The sequence below is a fragment of the Gossypium arboreum genome, chromosome 5, assembly GCF_025698485.1.
Source record: "Gossypium arboreum isolate Shixiya-1 chromosome 5, ASM2569848v2, whole genome shotgun sequence".
In the NCBI taxonomy this organism is placed as follows: Eukaryota; Viridiplantae; Streptophyta; class Magnoliopsida; order Malvales; family Malvaceae; genus Gossypium; species Gossypium arboreum.
In genome coordinates this window covers 6060950-6082240 of record NC_069074.1, presented here as the reverse complement: position 1 = coordinate 6082240, position 21291 = coordinate 6060950, and the positions used below count along the sequence as shown (strand labels likewise).

Genomic DNA, 21291 nt, shown 5'->3' with positions numbered 1-21291 from the left:
GATAAAATATTTCATAGGTTTATTTTATATATTTGTGTTATTTATCTTGTCTTTAAATAATGCATTAACTATTTAATGTTATGTTTAATCTACTATCGTGATTTAATTTAAAGAAAAATTATGTGTACGTGTTCTTTAATCTATAATTATTTAATTTTTAATTATTTAAATAATTCTTCTTAGTAATTGAAATTTAGAGAAAATATTATATTACTTAATTAATTTAATTTTAATGTTATAATTTTTGCATTCATTAACATCAAATCATGTTTTGATTTCATCTATTATATTTTGTCAATTTCAATTTATCTCAAACTGCATAACGTTTCACTATAAATTTAGCCATCAGGCCATGCCATTTTTTTACTTAAGTACTTAGAATTTTTGTCAAATATAAAATTAAAATATCAAATTCATCTCATTTTACCTTACATATAAAATGTCAATAAAAACCTGTCACATGACATGTTTTTATTATTTGGTATTTTGTTGTTGAATAAAATAAAAAAATATTTATATAATATAATATATTATTTAATTTAGTTTTAATTATTTACCTAAAATATAAAACATATTTAAATAGTTGTTATTAAATATAACTAAGGAAATCTAGTAAACACTTTAAAATCTCAACTTTTATCTTTATTACTAAAGCTTCTATTGAACACATTTTCCTATTGCTTTACTTGTTTCCCACCGTACTTTTATTGAAGGAATTGATTAATAATAATGTTGTTTTGGGATAATGTGAAGTCATTTCAAGAAGACAACACGTTCCGCCGTTCTCTCTTTCTCTCGCTCAATCCTTTTTCTCCCTTTAATTTTTAGCCTTTTACATCATTTAAGAGCCATTGAGCAAGAGTGCTATATTATATTGTATACATCATTAAAAATAAATAAAATAATAAAAAATAGTTCCATAATGCACATTAAAATTAATTTTTACAAAGGATTTAAAAACTTACCTCATCTAAATTAAGTAGCTTTCATAAATTTTCATTTTGCATGCCTACATATGGCATGTTCCTTGTCAAATTACATGACTCTTACTGCTTATTCATTGGCTGCCTAATTGGAATCTCCATTTCTTTTCTTTTCTTTTTTCATCAAAAGTTTGAGAAATGATTCTGTGATTGTTGCACCATCTGCAAGTCTGTTGTTTGGCATGAATGGTCATCACTGATCAAGACCCTACATCATTTGAAATGATAAAAAGAGTAACAATATTACATTTAATTACACATAAATTAAATTATAGTAAAGGGAAAAGAAACATACACAAAATCAAGTTAATATTTTGGATGTCAAGAAAACCATGAATAAGAGTTTGCCTTTCCTTTTACTGGAAATCGTTCTATATTAATTTCACGGGCGCAGGGTGACTTGCGTCGTTCCGCCCCTTAAAGTAAAAAATTATATATATACATCCTTTAAAAATTTTAAAATTTTAAAATTTAATAAAATAAAATTATACTTTAATTTTTTAAAAATAATAAAAATTTGATTTAATTATCTAAAATTATAAACTAGAATATAATTTAATTTCGGTCCCTTAAAAACTTTTCATTCCTATTATTTGAATATTAAATAAATGATAATAAAAATAAGATCTTACTCAGGAGGTCCATGGGATGTCCAAAGAGAACTAAGTGCTTGTAATCGTTGATTATACTCTCCGATCACCAAAAAACATCGAGCTGTTTGTCTAACGGTCAATATCCGAGGCAATTGGTGAAGAATTTGCTGTCTTAAATTATCAGCCTACAGTTATGAGCTAGTTTAATTCATTAAATCAAACAAAAATGGAATAAATGAGCAAGATTAACTCGTCCATCCAACCGAAGAAAAAAAATGCACAACCAACAAAATTTAAAGAGCTCTTACCGCAATGCCAGAAGATATACATGCCAATTCAATTATTGCACGAATATTTAAAATTTTGTATCTTTTTAAAAATACTAATCAATGAGTTTAGTTGGCTAAATATAAATTTTTTTACTTGAATTTCATTTTAGGTGTACTTAAATTTGACTTTAATATTCAATTTGGTACTTAAAATTTATTTTGATCTAGTTAGACACCTGAATTTAATTTTTTGGTTCAAATTGGCATATGAATTTGACTTTTTAATCCAAATTAGTACTTCGTTATTTGAATCAATTTAAACCAAAAAGCCAGCTCAAGTACCTAATTGGATTAAAAAAAGTTTTAAGTACCAAATTGAACCTTAGGCCAAGTTTAATTAGGTACCTAATTAAACCTAAAAAAAATCCTAAGTACCAAATTAAACATTATGACCAAATTCAGATACCAAAATGTATATTTACCTAATTCAGTATTGCGAATCTATACATTCCTCTTCAAAATTTCAGCCAATCATAAAAAAAAAATTGCTAAAAGGAGGGTTTTTATTTCATCATACATACATCACTATCAAACCACTTTTTGATAGAAATATTTATAGATTAAAAAGGATATCATCAAATCCATAGCTTTCAACAGATATCATTATCAATGAGCTTCTTTTACATGTATAATTACCCATAAAATACAAACAAAACAGAAAGAAGGCTCGCCATAGACGTGGCAAAGAGTAATTAGGCAGTTTAATTAAAGGGAAAAAAAAACATAAAACCATAATTTTTTTATATAAAAATAACGTAATCCACGGAACTAAATATATTGAAATTTAAATTCAAAATCCATTAAATATTACTCTAAATTCATCTATATTTACTATTTTTTAAGTGTTTATTTAAATTGATATCACTCTTTGAATTTGATTAAAATATTATCAAAATTAATTTTTTACAAAATAATAAATATTATCACTAAAATATTTTAAAATACTTTTATATAAATTCTAAAATTATTTATATAATAAAATTTAAACTTAAAATACTTGACTTTTAATATTTTAACTTTATCTTTTCGGCCAGAAGTTAATTTTATATTTATAAATAAATTTATTAAATAAAATTTTCACCCGTATATATGAACACTGATGTCAAAACGAAATCCATAATAATTAATCGGCCAAATTTAAATGAATACATACAATGTAAGCGATTAAATTCTTCACCTTTCCCGCATATATAGCAAAAAGTTGCGGCGCAAATGAAGAAAGATGTAACGTATAATATATTATTGTATATGTGTTATTATTATAAAAACTAAAATGAAATATCTTCAAAACAAAATAAATAAATGAAATGAAATGGACAATAAAGGAGCAATTGAACTACGTAATAGAATATCGTGTACTTGCACTCTCGTGTGCGGGCAACATAGGGTTTAGTGGTGGTAATATGAGTAGGAAATACCTGGTGAAGGAAGCCTTCGAGATTGGCAAGCTTGCTTAAGGCAACAGCCATTTGTTGCATTTCGTGGATGACCGGACCACCAGCAATGGAGTCGATTAGAGAGTGGTAGAGCTGTTCAAGGCCTAGGGTGAGTGCCTCTTCTGCTTGTTGTGAAGAATGTTGGAGATTGCAAATCCCCATCACTTGATGTTCTGTTAATGGGTCTAGTTGTGATACTAGCATCTGACCAGTTATTCCCCAACCCATTTTAGCAAATATGCATTGTTAATTAAAGAATCTTAATTTACGTGGAAGATATTAAAAAAAAAAGAGTAGATTTGGGAAGTTCAAACCTTGATGAGCTCAGAGGGCCTAAAATCACCTATCCAAACAAAGCAGCGCTCCACCGGCGTCATCCACATCCCGGTTATAAGGTGTAAAACATCGGATTTTGCAGCTGCTTCTTTCAACCGGAAAATTTTATCATAATGTGAAATGTAACCGTCGACGATGGTCTGAAGATCGGTGTCGGGAAGGTGAGCATGTAACCCAGTTCTAAGCTCCGACAAGTGCCTGTGATCATCTTCTAACCATCTTGAATATTCCATGTCAAACATTGCAGCTCCTACACGAAGACAACCCCAACTTTGAGTTCTTTGTGTTTCATAAAAGAGGATTGTCTTAGTTTTTGATGGAACAGTTAAATTAAATCAGATCAGTTTTCTTTAACAAATTTCCAAAATCGACTAAAACTTTGAGTAATTGAAAATAAATAGCAACCATAAAGTAAAAGTTGTGAAAATTGCCATTAAATTAATAAAATAATCATATTAAAATATGGGGCAAAATTATAGTAAGGACGTAAATGATGAAGTCCTTTTTTGGTAAAAGAATAGCACAAAATTAACTAATCTTCTTAGAAACTTACCTGAGCTGATATTTCCGAAAGCAGCAGCACACCCACCCACGAAAAATCCCTATCACACAAAACCCAGAGATCTAAGCTCATATATATAAGCCCACAATCATAGGAATTAGAAAAGAGAAAAAAGGAAGTAGTAAAAATCAAAAGAAAACCTGGGATCTTGTTCTCTGCAGATCTTGTTCAAGTTGAGCTAGCTTTATTCTACTTGATTCTAGTTGCTGAACGTAAGCCTGTTTAACAATATCAAAACAAAACTAGTTTCTTAATTAGTTTACAGTCACCTTAACAAAAAATTATTTAAAAAAAAACACATGCAAATGTTTCCGCATGTCATCTTTTTCCATGTTATATAACCTTCTTTCTAAGACGGCTTTTTCTTGCAGCTTCTCTGTTTTGAGCTAAACGTCTTAGTGTCTGAAATAAAGAAACAATATGAAACATATTTAACTCATTGTTAGAAGTATTAAGAACCAAAAGAAGATTGGGGTTTTTTATTTTATTGTTTGGGTACCTTAGCATCTAGCTGTTTCTCAGAAGAAGATGAACCTCTTCCCTGCAACATTATGAAAAAGTGTATGTATTACTAACAGATGGATAAATGAAGGGAAATTATACCCGTTTAAAATAATTTTATAATAAATGAAAAAAATGGATAAAAGTGATAAAGAGAAGCGGTAGTCGGTGGTTTAAAAGATTCTTATCAAGAATAGAAAGAAGCTGGCCAGGAAAATGAGAGCATTTGGCAGTTGGTAAGCTGGGAAACTATAAAAAAGAATTTTTCATATATATATAAACATAATTAACAAAGATGCTAGTAACTACTATAGAATATTTGGCAGAAGAAAATTATAATAATTAGAGAGATCTCACAAAGTTTCTGGGAAGAGTTGCTGATTGCTGATTGTTATGTGATTCTTGTTCTTGTAACTGCAGGTATTCATGAACATGATAAGGGTAGCAAATTAAATCATCAAAATCTGTCATTTCAATTTTAGGTTTGTCTTGGGCGTAGGTTTTCTTCTCTTTTTTTTTTACCCCCTAATTCCAAGACAAGACTTTCAAGACAGATTTGTAGAGCATGTAAACATGAAGTTTGTTTGTGAGATATAGGGACTGAGATTGAGAGATGGTTTTATAGTTAAAAAAAGAAAAGAAAAGTGAGTGCAGATTCTCTCTTTGGTTTCCAATGTGTTGTACAGCTCTGCTCTCTCTAATTTTCATGTCAGATATTCATCAGAAAATCGGTCAGGACTCAGGAAAACTGTAACCCTTTGATTCTCTGTATTGGGATCTGTGCCTTTGTTTATTACAAAGATATGCTTAGAGAAAGAGAGAGAAAAGGATAAAAACAGTAACAATAACAAAAAAAGAAAAAAAGATTCCTGAATTGGTGGGGGGGAGATTATTAGTAGTATTAACTATTAAGCATGAAACTATAGTTTTAAGCACCTTTTCTTGTGCAGCTGATTGATTCAGTGATGAGATATCACTTGCCATCTCTAGCTGCTGTTGTTGCAGAGGCTTGTGGTTGAAAAGTTGATGATGATCTGCAGAAGAAGATGCCTTTTGACTGATAGGAGATTCTGGTTGCAGCTGGTTGCTTGGGAGAGTGTTCACTGCTGATGATGATACTGAGTCAGTGCTTTCCCCTCTTGAATTCCAACTTCCCTGGTTTGAGCCAAAGTTTCCCAGGTGAGATAGTGGGAGTCAAGGGAATAATCCCAGAAAATAATTCTTTTAAACCCTCTCTTCTCACAAGAAAAATAAGTTAGGAACTGGTTTACAGTCAAGCAAGTTCTTTTTATATAGAAATCTAATACAACTCTTGAATCCCAAGCACAAGGTCAATCAATGGGGGAGAAGAAGAGGTTAAGAAACTACTCTTGGGGTTTGCTGAAATCTCAATGACCAATTAGAAGGCAACATCTCCAGAGCAGCTGAAGAAGGTCTGCTTCTTGTGAATACAGCTGCTGACAATCATAAAAGTAAAATCTCAGAGAATGATATATATATGTTCAAAGCCATAGAGGTTGAAGCCAAAGGCAACCAAATGATCATGGTATGGCTAGGCAGGTCTTTATTTCTATGTTAGTCACACCATAAGAGTGTCTTGACCCAGTATCATTACGGTATTGCAAATGGTAATCCCTCTCGGATACAAAGAATTTCGACAAATAAAAACGAAGGATTAGAGAGGAAAGGAACATACGTGCTTTAGCTTCATCATTTGTAAGTTCCACTCCATGAGGAACAATTGCTTCTTCTAGCTCTCCAAAACCGAAAGCAGGTCCATTTTGATGGCTGATGGATAGGAATCGACAACCCTTTAATGAGAGATTAACAATGCAAACATGTTGAAAGCATCAATTTCTATTGAAAAGTACATACATGAAATTACTACTAATAGGAGCATTCATTCCATGAAGAACTGCGTGATGATGGTAATTTGAAGAAGGTCCTGAGTTTGTTAAACCTGTCTTTCCAATTCTATGGTTCTCCATGCAAAGCTTGGTTCTTTAGATCATCCTCGAAACAAGAAACAGGCTGAAAATAAATATATTTTGCAGAAAAATGAAAGGGGAGAAAAATAAATGTTGGCTTTAAAAAGCAGAGGAAATGGAAAAACCGAGTTCCTACAACTTGGTTATTTAAGAGCTAAAGTTTTACTTTTTTTAAGGTGAAACACAAAGAAAGAAAGAGAGGGCAAAGAGACAAAAGATCAAAGCTTTTTCCTGTCAAAGTGAATCTACATAGAAACAAATTAAAGGGTCCAGTCCTTATCTAATACTCGTTGTATATATGATCTTCACCCTTTGGAACAATTTGATATATCCTTTGTTCATGGGTATCACTTTCTTCTGCCTTTTATCTCTACTTCTATGTGAAGAAACCAATCTGATTGAATGACTACTCTTTTTTCTTCTTCTTCTTCCTTTAAAAACAATATTTTGGAGTCTTTTTGCTTTATTTCAACACCAATTCCTCTTCCAAATTACAGTAAATATTTGTGTGAATCAGGTAGTGAAACCCTTTATTGATCTTAGTACACGGAAACTTGTCCTTGCAAATGCAGAGTCCTGACCTGACCCTGTCCCTCATCAGGGGCTGCACATCAATAACAAAATAAAAATAATAACGACTGTGAGTTTCAAACATTGAATATTAATTTGATGACCGTAATTAGAGAACTCCAGAACAAGCTAAACCCATTTTGTATATTAAATCATTGTTTTGACATTTATCAGCACACTTTGTTGATGGGTCAACATCCACTTCCCTGTCATTACCTAAACCCATGGCTACATTCAGATTTCTTTCCCTTAATGGAAATTTGTTTATTTGGGAGGGCCTCAAAGGCTCATTTCCTGACTAAATGTCGCATAAACCCCTAAGTTGAGGGATTAAATTTCATATTTTGTGAGGTTTCTGTAAAAGATTTTGGTATTTTATTAAATGTTATTAAATTTAGAATCGAATTTAACACAATTTGTTAATATTCTTTTCCTTATCTAATCTAAAATTTATGTAAAAATATTTAACTTTTTATCACTCAAACTTCATAAATAAAGGTAATTTTTCAACTTTGTCTCTAGACAGACAAATCAAAGCAAAGCTGGTCGTAATCCTAGAAGCTAAAATATTGCAGACTGTCTATATAATAACAATATTTCAACTACAGGAAATGTTTAAATTTTATTAATTAATTTATTAAAAATTATAAATTAATAAATATGGCACTCTTCTTTCATTTCTAATTCTATTTATAAATATTTACCCCAAAAACTTATATAATTCACCAACGACATTAATAAAAAATTTATCAACGACATTAATATTTATTTTGAATTCATACAATTGTAGGATTTATCATTAAAAAGTATATTTTGTATTTTTAATAAAAATTGTAACTGTTATGTAAATATAGTGCACCTTTTTTTATATAGAAAATTACATTAACTATTAAAAAAATTTTAGTATCATTAACTATTAATTTTAATTAGGTATGATAATAAAAAACAGAGATAGATTTAGTTAAATTTATTATAGTGTTTCATTATTACAATTACTTCCAAAATTTACTTATTTTTAATATTACTTTCATGATTATTAAATACATTTATAATTAATTTTAAAATTGTCCAATATATTAAATCCTAATTGTGGGATTAAATAAAATACTAAAAGAAAATCTTATATAAATCCGTGGGATTAAATGAAATACTAGCCTAAAATATACTTTTCACAATGCTCAAGAAAGCTAGTAGCAAAGAAAGTCATCACACCAGACAGCGAAATCATTGTGAGGCAGGTTTTTGCTGAAAATTTGGATGGTGAATTTTTATTGATTACGGTTACAATTATTAGGTATTCTTTTCTATTTATAGATATTGAATTTTATAGGATGAGTTTCAAATCCCATCAGTGAGCGATTCGCGAAGAGGATTTTATTATTAATTATCATCACATGAATTTAATTTTTTTTTTGAAGAACACATTAAGTTAAATATTAACACGCTTCAAATGATTCAGCTAGATTTGTGGTAATTTGTTGAATTTTAAAATTTCTTTTTTATGAAAAATTAATTACAAAGATTTTAATATTGTTCAAAACTAATAAGCTAATGATTTGATTGAGCTATTTAGACATTAAGAGATAAATTTCACGAAAAATAAAATGAAATGATTGATTTAAAATTTTCAAAAATAAATTTTTGGGATTATGTTCTGGTTTTTAATTGCTGATATCAAAAGTATTACTTATCGTGCTTACAATTTTGGAATCATGCTGAAAATTTTTACTCAAAATTCACTTCCTTTAGAATTGCAATCATTCATGCGTTAACTCGTTTATTTATTTACTATAACGCTTTCCACCTAAAACACTCCTCTAATATTGTACGGACTAATTCAAACCATAGATGAAAAGAAAATATAAAAGATTTATGAGTTGTTTTAGAGACATAAAGACAAATTTGGTAATGAAAAGCTTATTTTAATATAATTATCCTACTGATTGATTACCTACTGTTTCGAATTTCAAGCTCTTTTTTTTTTATTTTTATGGGTTAATGATGGAATGACATAATTTTGCTTGGGTTCTCAAATTTATGCGTAGGCAGTGCTAAACAAAAAACAAGAATGTTCACAAATGAGAACATTACAGACAATCAAATCCAACCAAACCAAAAGCATTAACAGACCATTTTTTTGTTTCTCACACCAACACTATGAATTCCATAATAACATGTTATATAAATATTTCATGAATTTTCTAAGACATATTACGGTTTAAAATCATGGAATAACATAAATTGTGTTTGTACTTTCAGCTGCTCCAGCTGGAGTTTGTTCATTCAACCAGCCTATATAGCTGAAGGCTTTTTTTCATAATTCAAACGTCAAATTATGCTATTAATTCTTTTGTGAATTTAATTTATTTACTTTAATTTAATCAATTTTTTTTTTTAATTTTGAAATTTCAATCTTTACCCAAATGGTATTATACATAAAGTTATAAGCTTAGTTTATGTTATTCAATTGGATTATTCTTATTCTCTACACTTTTGAATTTTAAAATTTCAATATTGATGCTAACTATAAACTCTAAATCTATTATCTATTTTTTTTGTGTGTGTGTAATGTGAAAATAGAAAGCTAACATGATATCACAAATATGATAATTAATATATTTATCACATTAGATTTTTAAAATGAACTTAATGGTTATAAGTAACATTGAAAATTTAAAACTCAAAAAATATAAAGCTTAAAATTGACTAAATTAAAGAAGGACTAAATCCACAATTTAAATATGGTATATAAATTAGTAGTAGAATTTAATTGAATTCAAAGTACATTTCTCAACTTTTGTGTGGTGAAAAATATATTTTTACACTAATTTTGACCTAAAAATTTAGGTGTTTTTTATTGTTTCTACTACACTTTCGAAAGCTAAAACTAGTTAAGAGTTTTAACTTCATTGTGTATTAAAAAGATTCTTCTTCCACCTTTTAAGAGGTCTACATTAGCTAAAGTTTATAGCTTTCGGACATTGGAGGATCTCAACTAGAAATATTCATTAGTTGCTAAAGTTTGATTTCAAAAAATTTGTTAGGATTCACCTAAAAAATATTATATTACTCTTAAAAATAATAAAACAATTCTTTTATATTAATATTTTTATATTTTACAATTAATTTTTAGTTAAATGTTTTTAAAATCATTTAATTTAAATTCAAGTTAACTCAGTTTAATCCAAAGACAAAAAAATCCTGTTCAAGCCCAGTATAAATTAGACTGATGAAGCACCTAACTCATGAATAGGTTTAATTTCAACCTCTAAAAAAGTTTAAATATTATAATGATAAGCAAGTTAAATTGAAAAAAAAAGAGTATAGAATAAGGAGTAAGATAAATTAAATATGTATTATACTCTAAAGGTTAAAGATGATACATTATTTAGTGGATAAAATTTATAATATGCAAATTTAATTGTACTAGATTAAAATGTTTAGATATTATATCTTAAATTAGTTTGTATTTTCGTGTAATGCATGAGCCAATTGTTTATATTAATTTTATAATATTCTTTATGACATTACTTTCTGTTTAAAATCATTGATGAAATGAAAAAGTAATATAATTACAAATTTAAAATATTAACTAATTTAAAATTTATCCTAAAAAATTTAATATTAAAACAATACAAAAAATTCATTATAGTTTTAATATTAATTTATTATAATTTAAATGAAATTATTAATAATTTTACAGGTTTTTATTACGTATATATTGCTAAATTAATTTGTTTTTAATGTTATTTTTTAATATTCATTTTTATAATTTTATAATTATTTTTACTATACTTTGATCAATAAATGTAATTAATTCTTATTATATTTGAAAACATATAAATATAAATTAATAAATATTATTAATATATGTTTTTAAAACTATAATTTAAAAATTCAATATTGAGTAAATTTGATATTTTAACTTTAAAACTTAATTTAATTAAATAAAATCGTAAAATGAAGAGATATTAATTTAAAATAAACTTTAAAATTAATATATAAAAAAATTAAAATAAATCATACATTAAGACTAAGTTCAGATGCGAAATTTTGCAAATGGATTTACTTTTTAAATTTCAATTAAGGATATCTAGGGTTTTTAACTTAAGAGGAAAATGTTAAATAAAATATATAATTAAATAATTAATTAAAATATATTATGTTGATTTTATTTTTAAATAAATTATTGAAATAATTATCAATGTGTGATGGTAAAATATATTATATTTTTAAGAGGAGATGTAAATTTAAACCTAATAAACTAACATATTGATAATAACAACCACAAACTTCAAATAAAAGAATAAAATAAACTTGAAAATACCAAAAAAACACTTACGAAATATTTGTCTCATAAATCAAAACTTATTATCAATTGGAAACTTTATTTATAACAACTTTAATAATAATATATACTTTTGCACATTATTTACATACAAATATACACGAATTAGTTTATCCTATCCAAATATAGTTTTTAATTAAAAAAACGTTTCACCTGTAATGGCCATTTTCAAATATTCATTCATATTAAATAAAAATACATATTCATTTATAATTTCATGAAATATAAAAGCAATCATTTATACTTAGCAAAAAAGAAAAAGAGTAAGACGCAGCGTTTTGATGACCACGCACTATAAGTAAACGATGCGTTTAAAGTAGCAATAAAGGATGAATCTCTTTCGTTTAACAGCTTCCGTTCCATCCCGGCTCTGACACTCAAGTCTCCAGCTTTGGGAAGAAATGAGTAAAATGGAAGCTCTGAAACTCAGTCTAATCATTATATCGCTGTTGTTAACAAATTTACGATCCATTGCATCATCACCACACAATCACCGCTACAATGTAGGAGATCACGTCCCTTTATTTGTCAACAAAGTTGGTCCCCTCAACAATCCCAGGTACTGAATTTTGAAAACTCCATCTTTACTTGAAGTTTCAATTTTCTTTCTTGGGAATTTAGTATTTTACGTGTTTCTAAGAAATGGGTATTGCTTAAACTGATGTGGAGATCAATATACTTTGATGGGTTAGCGTCTGATTTTCATTTTGTTTAGTCAACTGTCTGTAAAAGATTTTTGGGTTATGAAAGTGTAGTAGTTACTTTGTAAAAGCATGTTGAAGGGTAGGATCTGAATTATAATTAGGCAATGACCTTGTTGTTTATGTTAGTTTCCGGTCAATACTGGAACGCTCGAGCCTTTTTGGTGTTTTGGTTATTGAGATATCAATTCAAATCCCTTTAAGGCCTTTTAGTGATTAATGGTCAAAATAACTAAAATTTGAAGAACATAAGACTGACAATAGAAATAAAAAATTATTAATAATTTTGAGAATGTTGAACTTTTATTATGCAGTTAGACTTTGATGTTAGATTGGTTATCTTATAACTGCTCCGGGGGTAGAACTAGAAGTCTAGAACTTAGACTAGAGCGACTCCTTAGGACACTCTGCCTTGGGAATGAGATGAATGTTTATGGTCCTAAGTTAACATTTTGTCCTTAGCAGAAAATTTACCTCAACTGCTAATTTCCATTTCCCTTTCTGGCTACCAATTCCTTGTGGTCTTACTTTTTATCCTCAAACTGTTTTTGTACTGCAGTGAGACTTACCAATACTACGAATTGCCGTTCTGTGGTCCAGGTTAGCAATAATCATCAGAATTGCTTCTTAAATTTGATATTATGCACCCTAAAGAATTTCATAACTGATTCCATGGTATAAACTTGGAGTAATGTGAACTTGGTATTTATTAACATTTTTGGTTAAAAATCAAATTATCCTACATTTACAGTGGATGAAGTTTCTGAACCAAGTTTTTCTAAATTCTGGGCCCTAGGATTTATAGTTACATTGTGGAACTCACAATATTATCACTTGAATGTTCTTTTTCTCTGCCTATGCCCCTATCTCTTTTGTTTTGTTGTCTTTTTATTGCCAAAAGTTAAACGGTAGCATTGAGGTTTCATCTATTCCAAATTTTGACCTTGTGTAGTTTGGAGTTTACTTGTAAGTTCACACTTTGTGGTTTGCAGACCCTGTAGTAAAAAAGGAGGAGTCCCTTGGGGAAGTTCTGAGTGGTGATCGTCTGACTACTGCTCTATATAAGTTGAACTTCCGAGAGAACAAAGTTGCAGAGACATTGTGTCACAAGAAGCTTGAAGGAGATGATGTTGCAAAATTTAGAGATGCTGTCATTAATGATTTTTACTTTCAGATGTACTATGATGATCTACCATTTTGGGGTTTTGTTGGGAAAATTGAAGAAGACAGTTGGACACTTGAGAAGAAGTCACTCAAGTATTTTCTTTTCAAACATGTACAGTTTGATGTGCTTTATAATGGAAACCAAATTATAGAAGTACATGCAATTGGTGACCCAAATCAGGTTGTTGATATAACAGAAGATGTAGGGGTTGATGTTCAGTTCACTTATTCAGTCGTCTGGAATACCACATCAGCTGCTTTTGATACCAGAATGGATAGATATTCAAGGGCTTCATCCCTCCCAATCCACCTGAAAATTCATTGGTTTTCATTCATCAACTCAGTTATCACTATTATGCTATTGATAGGATTACTTACTTTACTTTTCATGCGGCGTCTGAGGAATGACTTGAGAACGTAATGCCTTTTGTTATTGTTTACAATGCTGACTTATTTTAGACCTACAAAGTTGCTTTTTTGTACTTTGAGGCTAAGGTTCAATGCACGAATAGCAGGTTTTCAACTGGAGATGAAGAAGATGACAAGGAGGTTGGTTGGAAATATATTCATGGTGATGTATTTAGATATCCTCGAAATAAGTCCTTGTTTTGTGCTGTCATGGGCGTGGGTACTCAGCTGCTAACCTTGTAAGCCACTCACTATTTTTCTCCTATCTGCTTGGCGTCTTCTTCATATTTATTAATTACTTGCTGATTTCGGATAAGTACAACAAGAAAAAACAAAGTCTTCTCCACTTCATGTGGTTGGCTAACGACATACGATTGGTATGATACATGCACTAGAATCAACTGCCTCTTGCTGATTAATGACATATTTAATTAAACTAAACCTTATTCACCTTCATATTCTTCCTTTTCCTCTTCCTTTTGCATCCTTCACGTTGCCTTCTGTTTCTACAACTTATTTACACTTTCATATCAGTGGCATCTGTCCTCATAAAGTGTAACTTGGATGCTTTCTCTATGGAATCATTATTGCATATTTATGATACTTTAAAAGAATTGCCGTTATAGAATGTAGTTTTAAAATAAAATCAGATTCAAAAGTTCTTCCTTTCTTGATTTTCGTGGTGTTATGCTAAGTTTATTGATTCTCAGTATCAAAATTTAAGTTTTCCTTTTAACACTGTTGGGTTTCCTTTCAGAGTTTGCTCCTTATTTGTGTTGGTGTGTCTTGGAATTCTCTATCCCTACAATCGTGGAACACTATGCACTGCGCTTGTCATTTTATATTCTCTGACATCTGTAGTTGCTGGATACACTACAGCTTCCTTCCACTGTCAGTTTGCTGAAACTGGATGGGTATGTTTTTAATATTATCTAATGTTGCACACACTAAAGGAGCCTTTTTGGCTTGTTTGTTAAATAAGAACTGTCGGATTTTCAGGAAAGGAGTGTCCTGCTGGCTGGAATCATGTATGCAGGTCCCTTGTTTGTGATTGGTTCCATTCTTAATGTGGTTGCTGTATCTTATGGGGCCACTGCGGCACTCCCTTTTGGCACCATCATGGTTATCATTCTCCTATATGCTTTTCTCACCATTCCATTACTTGTGTTGGGTGGGGTGATAGGATACCTCTTTAGGTCCGAGTTTCAGTCACCTTGTGCTACTAAAAGATACCCGAGAGAGATTCCTCCATTGCCTTGGTATCGAGATACTCCTTGCCAGATGTTTCTTGGGGGTTTCTTACCATTTAGTGCTATCGTCCTTGAGTTACAACATTTATATGCTAGCTTGTGGGGATACAGGATATTCACTCTTCCCAGCATTTTGTTTATTATGTTCATCATCCTCATCCTGATCACTGCAATATTAAGTGTTGGTTTGACATATATTCAGCTATCCGTGGAAGATCATCAATGGTGGTGGAGGTATGTTATGTTGCAATTTTATATGCATGGACATTCACACACATGAATATGCACAGTGAATGCAACTATGGGGTTGATTATGGAGATTAGTGTCTAGGTTTCTTACCTCATATTAATAGGACTCGTGATGATATGAGATCTCACAGATCTCATGATTTTGCAATGCAATTTTTGATTGCTGCCTACCTTTTTGGAAAGTTTGCAGCTCTTATGCACAGGTAGGATTTTATGTGTTTAGGACCTATGTTACTTAGAATTCATTTCTTTTTTGAAGTAAACATGTTTGACACACAGTTGGACACGGGTCTTGGGATATGATCCTCTGAGGACAGTCCTCCATTCTTGGAATCTTGGAAAAAAGTGTACATACCCATTTTGAGCACAGACCTATGCCCAACATTCACATCCAAATTCAAGTAACATAGTTTAGGGCTAGTCAATGTTTAAAACTGGCTTCAAAATCTCAATCTGCTGGGCTTTTTTTAGTTAGTAGAAATCTTGTATTACAGATACTTTCAAATAAATTTTCAATTTTTCTTCAAGAAAAGCCCCTATACAAAAAAAAAAAAAAAAAAGGGAAACTTGTTGGTTTTGTTGTATCTATTCAAAGTCTAGGAGCAAAAAAGTGGGGGTCTTTTTAACAACATATGGTGCTGTTGTTTGTTGGAATTTTTCCTATTTTTTCCTTCCACTTTCTGCTTCCTGGAACTGGCTAATGTAGCTCGGCTTCATTTTTGGAAATAAGTGCTTCATTCGTTTTTTTCCCCCTATAATTCCCCTTGCATTGCCATAACATTTCAAACACTTGGTGTTTTGGCTTGATGCAGATCTGTGTTTTGTGGGGGCTCAACCGCTATTTTTATGTTTGCTTATTGTATCTACTTCTACACAAGGTCAAGCATGAGTGGCTTATTGCAGTTCTCATTTGTTTTCGGCTACAATGCCTGCATGTGCTATGCATTCTTCTTGATGCTTGGCACAGTAGGCTTCAGTTCTTCCCTTATGTTCGTTCGCTACATTTACCGAGCTGTTAAGAGCGAATGACTCTGCCTCTGCACATGTTCATGGGAATGGCATAACTTTCTTGTCTTTCTGTCATGGTGCCATCACTGGAACCCCTTTTCTTGCTAACCATATTATAAAAATCGAGAAAGAAGAAGACATGGAAAGATTGTGAAGATTTTGATATGAACAAATATTTCATCTTTGGTATGAGAGAAAATCATGGCTAACTTTTGATGCAAATTTCCCTATTGTTCCCCTCTCTTGGTTAAGAATTGTTTGCAGTTCTTCATTTATCTGTATAACAATTATGTGTACATTATCCACAGGTTTATCATTTTTTTTGCTGAAGAAAGAATTAAAACATATTTTCCCTTTAATGGATGATTTCTTATGATATAAAGCAACCATGCTTTATATATGATGCATAAGCCTTTCTTCTTGCAAACTTGATAAAACTTAGAAATTTATTATGTCTATTTGTTTGACATTGTTTATTCTGTTTTAATGTTTTAAGGTTATTGAGGATATCAACCGTCCAAAACGGAATCTGGTAAAATAAATTCCTAAATATAAAAAAATATTTACAGAGGTGGTTTTTTTTTTTCTCAAAATTCCTCCATACAAAAAAAAAATATATATTCAACAAAATATATACAATAAAAAGTTGAAGAAATTTCAAAGGTGAAAATGTAAAAGAAAATATCTGAACCTAGTTTTGAGTCTGACCACATCTTTAGCAAAGGAGAAAATCAAGCATATGTGATGGTGAGCTGAGTTTTGAACCTCAAAAAGCACTCTAAAATCCAATACACCAAACCCCATTGGAGGCCCCCATACATTGATTGTCGACCTTTCACCTTTTCTTTTAAGGCATAAATAAAATAAGTAGGAATAAATCAAAGCCAATATCTTTCCTAATCAACTCCTCAACTCAAAGCCACACAATTGTAAGACTCTTAGCTTTGATGAAACGTTTGTGCATTGAAAGCCATAGAAAGCCATCATTTGGTGACGTGCACTTCAATTCCCCCACACCCATTTGCTTGCACCAAGACCCATCTTATATATATAACCCTTCTACACTCTCTCCCTTTTGTGCACTTACATCACCACCACCATCATCAAGCTAACATGTCTAGCATTAGTCCCAGTTCCCGGAATCATAATCCGTCGAAGCCCGTTAGCGTCCGCCGGGTTTCCAACAATATGCCTGGTTTAGGACATGAAGAAGAAGATGTCATGTTGTTGCATGACAAGTCTTATAGTTGCAGTAATGGGGGTGTTCTACAAGGGTCAGCTTTGGTTCCTAGAGGGCATTGCAGTGATGGAAATGACAAGGATTCGGGACGTGAAAGGCTTAAAAGACACCGAGAAGAGGTTGCAGGACGAGTTTTGGTACCAGATAAATGGGGTAAAGAAGAGTTGCTTAAAGACTGGATGGATTATTCATCGTTTGATTCATTGTTAGCTCCCACTGGACTTGCTTCAGCTCGTAAAGCGCTTATGACTGAGGGAAGGAGTAGTTCTCAACGGTTGATGAGGATTCAAAGTATGTGTTGAATTATTTGATGTTGATTTTCTGATATTATTATTGGGGCGAGAGCTATCTGTTTCGGATCATAAAGTCTGTAAATCTCTTTAACTGGCCACTGTTTTTAGGTGCTAATATGAAGTTTGATTGATAAAAAATGTTTATGCTGTTTTTAGCATTTGCACTCTATCAATCCATTACTGCTGAGATCTGATTACTGAGTCAGCCATATTTATCTCTCTTGATTGTAAAATATGCTTATAAATATATATATATATCTTTCTTTTCTGAATGATGAACTCAAAAGAGATTAAAACTATTGCAGCTCCTAACGTTGTATACTTTTCTCAAGAACCAAGTGAATCATGATTCTAGCTATTAGGATATAATTGAAACCATGTTTTTTTACAGGCAATAGTAATATATAAATTATCAAAAACTTACAGTAGCGTGATCTATCTTTAGCTCACTGCAAATCTAGTTATCTTTATTTTGTAAGCCAGGTCGACTGAAGGCACAAAAAAAGCTTTTCTTTATACATATTTGATGTGTAACGGAGATCCTATAATGTCTTTAAAAATAAAACTACGTCATCCCGTGTTGTTACTCGGTCTCACCACCAACATTGATTTTGATGAGCTTAAACCTCCTCATTAGTCTCCATATATAGCTACTCCTATGTGTGCAGTTCTTCCGATTCTAAACACTGTTTTGCCTTTTTCCCTTGCATCACTTCTCTTTCCTGTACATACAATAGAAGAAATTAATACAATTACCCTTTTAGCATCTGGTCTGAATTTAAAACTTTAAACAATTTAAAATTTAATCGATGTGAGATAACACTGGTATAATACATGCTGATGCAAGAAAAGGTGATTGTTTACAAGATTTAGACAATATTGATAATTGGAGGGATGCATTTCTTTCCTTTGAAAAGTTTGATATATGGATATTAAGTTCACTGGACATATAAAATCAGTACCCCTGGGAGTCTCTCAGCTGCTGAAGCTTCCTGATCCACATGCAAGATGAGAAAGGCCAAAAATCAGTAAGTAATACATAGCAAATAGGGAAAATATTGTATATTTTCTCAGTTTCTTGCCAAGAAGAAACATGGGGTCTCTCACCAGGGAAAGTAATTTCTTTAAATGTGCATTCTCATTTCTCAATTGCTCCACTTTTTCTTCCAGAAATCTTGTATGCTCCTCAAAACAAGATCGCAGCCTTAGTATAGGAAAACAGTTACATCTGTGGAAATTAAAATCGTAAGAACTAAGTTCCCGTTTCAGCTCTACTAATAAAACAGGAAAAAGAAAGGAAGAATTGTAATTTTCGACTAGTATGCTTGCATATATATACATGCTGCCTTCTAGATATGACTGTATGGAACAACTTGGCTAAGTTTGGGGCTGTATTCTAGATTCTACTACTACTGCGCACACATACGCACCTGAGACCTGGCTCGAGATTTTGCAGCTGAAATTCTATTTTTGATCTTATTCTTCCTCTTCTTTTGCTCAGCCTCTTCAATGGCTTCTTGTATTTTGTTCCTCCCTCTCTTGTAAACAGGTAAATCATTCATTATGAGCAACTCTCCACTTCCTGAAGGTGCGTCAGCAGCCAAAACCTGCATTCGAGACCTATATGGGAACCCTAATGGATTAATCAAACACCCTCCATTTCTGATAATCTTATTCTGATCATTTAGACGACAAGAAGAAGATCCAGTTTCTTTCACGACATTATGAATCCCTATTTCCTGCTGCTGTGGTACACTGTTGTAGGTTGCATTAGGAATTTGCTGCTTTCTTGCGGCTGTTCATCTTCTGGTTTCTCAACTTTGACATCATTCATTAACAATAAAATCAATTCATCAGAGTCTGGTATTCCACCAAGTAAACTAGCCCAATCCAATGAGTTATCACCCATTATTCTCCCTTAATCACCAAAGTTATACAAAAATAAAAAATAAAAATTCAGATAGTTTAATTGCCAACTAATTCATAAACTATGCGCGTGCATATATATATATATATATATTGTGATCAAGTCATAATTGCTGAGAAATTAAAAGTACATAAATTTTTTATCTTTGCAAGACCTTGAGTGTCATGATTAATCGAAGAAGTTAGCCAAAAGTTAAGATTTTTACCAGGAAAAATGAAAATAGCAATTTGAGTTAGTATCATGTCAGTAATATCATTTGAGTTAAAAAGGCTAACAACAAAACACTGTAAGGATTGTTGTTTGTAGTCTAAAGCACAACAGGTTTATGTTACAAAGATTCGAATGAATGTTGGATTTGAATACATCTTGAATATGAGTATATTTAATTTTTTCCCAAATCTTTCAATATATTTGAAGAATTATATTTCTGTACTCATATTTTAATATGTACCAAACAATCATCTAATAAAACAATGCAATTTTATACAACGAGCCAAATCTACATAAAAGAGAATATTAGTTTAAATTGAAAAAATGAATAATCATAATATGATACTAACAATTATCAAATCTCAATCAGATTTGTAAACAGACCAATTTGTCCGGGCCCAATGAAGAACTAAAACACAATAAAAAAATAAAAATTAAATGTCCTTTTACAATCCATCAGTCCCAAAAATTACTACAATGGCCCATAGCCCATTTACAAAACCAATCCCATGATCCATAGACTAACCCAATACCCAAAATGATCCCAAACGGCCCAAATACTAAACAAATTTTGCCAAACCCTAGCCCTAGCAGCAGACGCGCCACAACCAGACAGCAGCCCCAGCCTCCGTACCCTCCAGCAGCCACGCTCGTGCCCCGTACTCCGTACCTACAAACGAATGAGGCAAAGACAACAGCAAATACAAACAAAGAACAAATATAGTATTTTGATTATTCTTATTTATTTTTTGTCCTCTTTCTTTTCGGGTATAAAGTCAGATTTTAATCTTTGTAATCGGTTACGCACACAAAACAGACATCATTCGCATATTGAATACAAAGAAAAAGCAAAGAAAGGTGATTTCTTTTATCGCTTTCATTCTTTGAGTTTTTACAGATATTCCATCGATTTCGTTTCAATATTGTTTTTTTAAAAAATAAAAATAAAAGAAAGAAGGAAGATGAAGCCTTACCTTGCGAAAGTGCCACGGGTTCCATCAGCTTCGTTGAAATCGGAGTATAGAAGGGATCCCACGGCCGAAATAGTCGTCCTTTGAAGCCCGAATCTGTTTGTCTCTGCTGATAGACGCAGATCGACGCTTAAGGGGGAGTGCTAGGGTCAAACGAGAGGGAGATAAGAGGGGCTAGGGTTTGGAGGAATGAAAATCTGGCATAAAAAGGGGGTTTTATATGT

The 21291-nt window shown here is 31.2% G+C and overlaps 4 protein-coding genes across 5 annotated transcripts; 2 read left to right on the top strand and 2 right to left on the bottom strand.

Annotated features, from left to right (window-relative positions):
• Nucleotides 1-869: 869 nt before the first annotated feature.
• On the bottom strand, nt 870-7434 carry LOC108450417 (transcription factor TGA9-like). Its single transcript, XM_017748031.2, has 12 exons — nt 6616-7434; nt 6437-6528; nt 6109-6197; nt 5677-5895; nt 4739-4780; nt 4582-4641; nt 4380-4457; nt 4231-4279; nt 3656-3927; nt 3324-3545; nt 1616-1761; nt 870-1191 (listed from the first exon to the last, which is right to left on the bottom strand). Exons 1-12 carry the CDS (start codon nt 6726-6728, stop codon nt 1107-1109), a joined length of 1467 nt encoding a protein of 488 aa, XP_017603520.1. The 5' UTR covers nt 6729-7434; the 3' UTR covers nt 870-1106.
• A 4525-nt stretch (nt 7435-11959) lies between these two features.
• LOC108450546 (transmembrane 9 superfamily member 5-like) lies at nt 11960-16785 on the top strand. The gene is made up of 7 exons (XM_017748222.2): nt 11960-12205; nt 12907-12947; nt 13340-13928; nt 14027-14158; nt 14677-14833; nt 14919-15403; nt 16231-16785. Exons 1-7 carry the CDS (start codon nt 12048-12050, stop codon nt 16445-16447), a joined length of 1779 nt encoding a protein of 592 aa, XP_017603711.1. The 5' UTR covers nt 11960-12047; the 3' UTR covers nt 16448-16785.
• A 623-nt stretch (nt 16786-17408) lies between these two features.
• Nucleotides 17409-18231, top strand: LOC108452541 (protein BIC2-like). The gene has a single exon (XM_017750340.2). It carries the CDS (start codon nt 17540-17542, stop codon nt 17966-17968), a length of 429 nt encoding a protein of 142 aa, XP_017605829.1. The 5' UTR covers nt 17409-17539; the 3' UTR covers nt 17969-18231.
• Nucleotides 18232-18336: 105 nt separating this feature from the next.
• LOC108452574 (uncharacterized) lies at nt 18337-21291 on the bottom strand. Of its 2 annotated transcripts, none has more exons than XM_017750369.2 (4): nt 19390-20017; nt 19067-19187; nt 18922-18951; nt 18337-18681 (listed from the first exon to the last, which is right to left on the bottom strand). In XM_017750369.2, the coding sequence occupies exons 1-4, from the start codon at nt 19515-19517 to the stop codon at nt 18616-18618; spliced, it is 345 nt and encodes a 114-aa protein (XP_017605858.2). In that variant the 5' UTR covers nt 19518-20017; the 3' UTR covers nt 18337-18615. The 2 variants fall into 2 exon arrangements, 1 of the variants encoding a protein (XP_017605858.2); XR_008283073.1 differs by lacking the exon at nt 18337-18681 and adding an exon at nt 21071-21291 and having other exon boundaries at nt 18937-18951; nt 19390-20766.

Excerpts from the sequence above, each read along its gene's own strand:
- LOC108450546 (XM_017748222.2), top strand. The coding sequence starts at position 12,048 with ATGAGTAAAATGGAAGCTCTGAAACTCAGTCTAATCATTATATCGCTG. Across the intron at positions 12,948-13,339 it reads ATTGCCGTTCTGTGGTCCAG|ACCCTGTAGTAAAAAAGGAG; the intron begins GTTAGCAATAAT and ends TGTGGTTTGCAG. Across the intron at positions 13,929-14,026 it reads CTGAGGAATGACTTGAGAAC|GTTTTCAACTGGAGATGAAG; the intron begins GTAATGCCTTTT and ends CACGAATAGCAG.
- LOC108450417 (XM_017748031.2), bottom strand. The coding sequence starts at position 6,728 with ATGGAGAACCATAGAATTGGAAAGACAGGTTTAACAAACTCAGGACCT. Across the intron at positions 5,896-6,108 it reads GATTTCAGCAAACCCCAAGA|GGAAGTTGGAATTCAAGAGG; the intron begins GTAGTTTCTTAA and ends GGCTCAAACCAG. Across the intron at positions 3,928-4,230 it reads TTTCGGAAATATCAGCTCAG|GAGCTGCAATGTTTGACATG; the intron begins GTAAGTTTCTAA and ends GTCTTCGTGTAG.
- LOC108452574 (XM_017750369.2), bottom strand. The coding sequence starts at position 19,517 with ATGATTTACCTGTTTACAAGAGAGGGAGGAACAAAATACAAGAAGCCA. Across the intron at positions 19,188-19,389 it reads AATCTCGAGCCAGGTCTCAG|ATGTAACTGTTTTCCTATAC; the intron begins GTGCGTATGTGT and ends TAATTTCCACAG. Across the intron at positions 18,952-19,066 it reads TAAAGAAATTACTTTCCCTG|GAAGCTTCAGCAGCTGAGAG; the intron begins GTGAGAGACCCC and ends CATGTGGATCAG.
- LOC108452541 (XM_017750340.2), top strand. The coding sequence starts at position 17,540 with ATGTCTAGCATTAGTCCCAGTTCCCGGAATCATAATCCGTCGAAGCCC.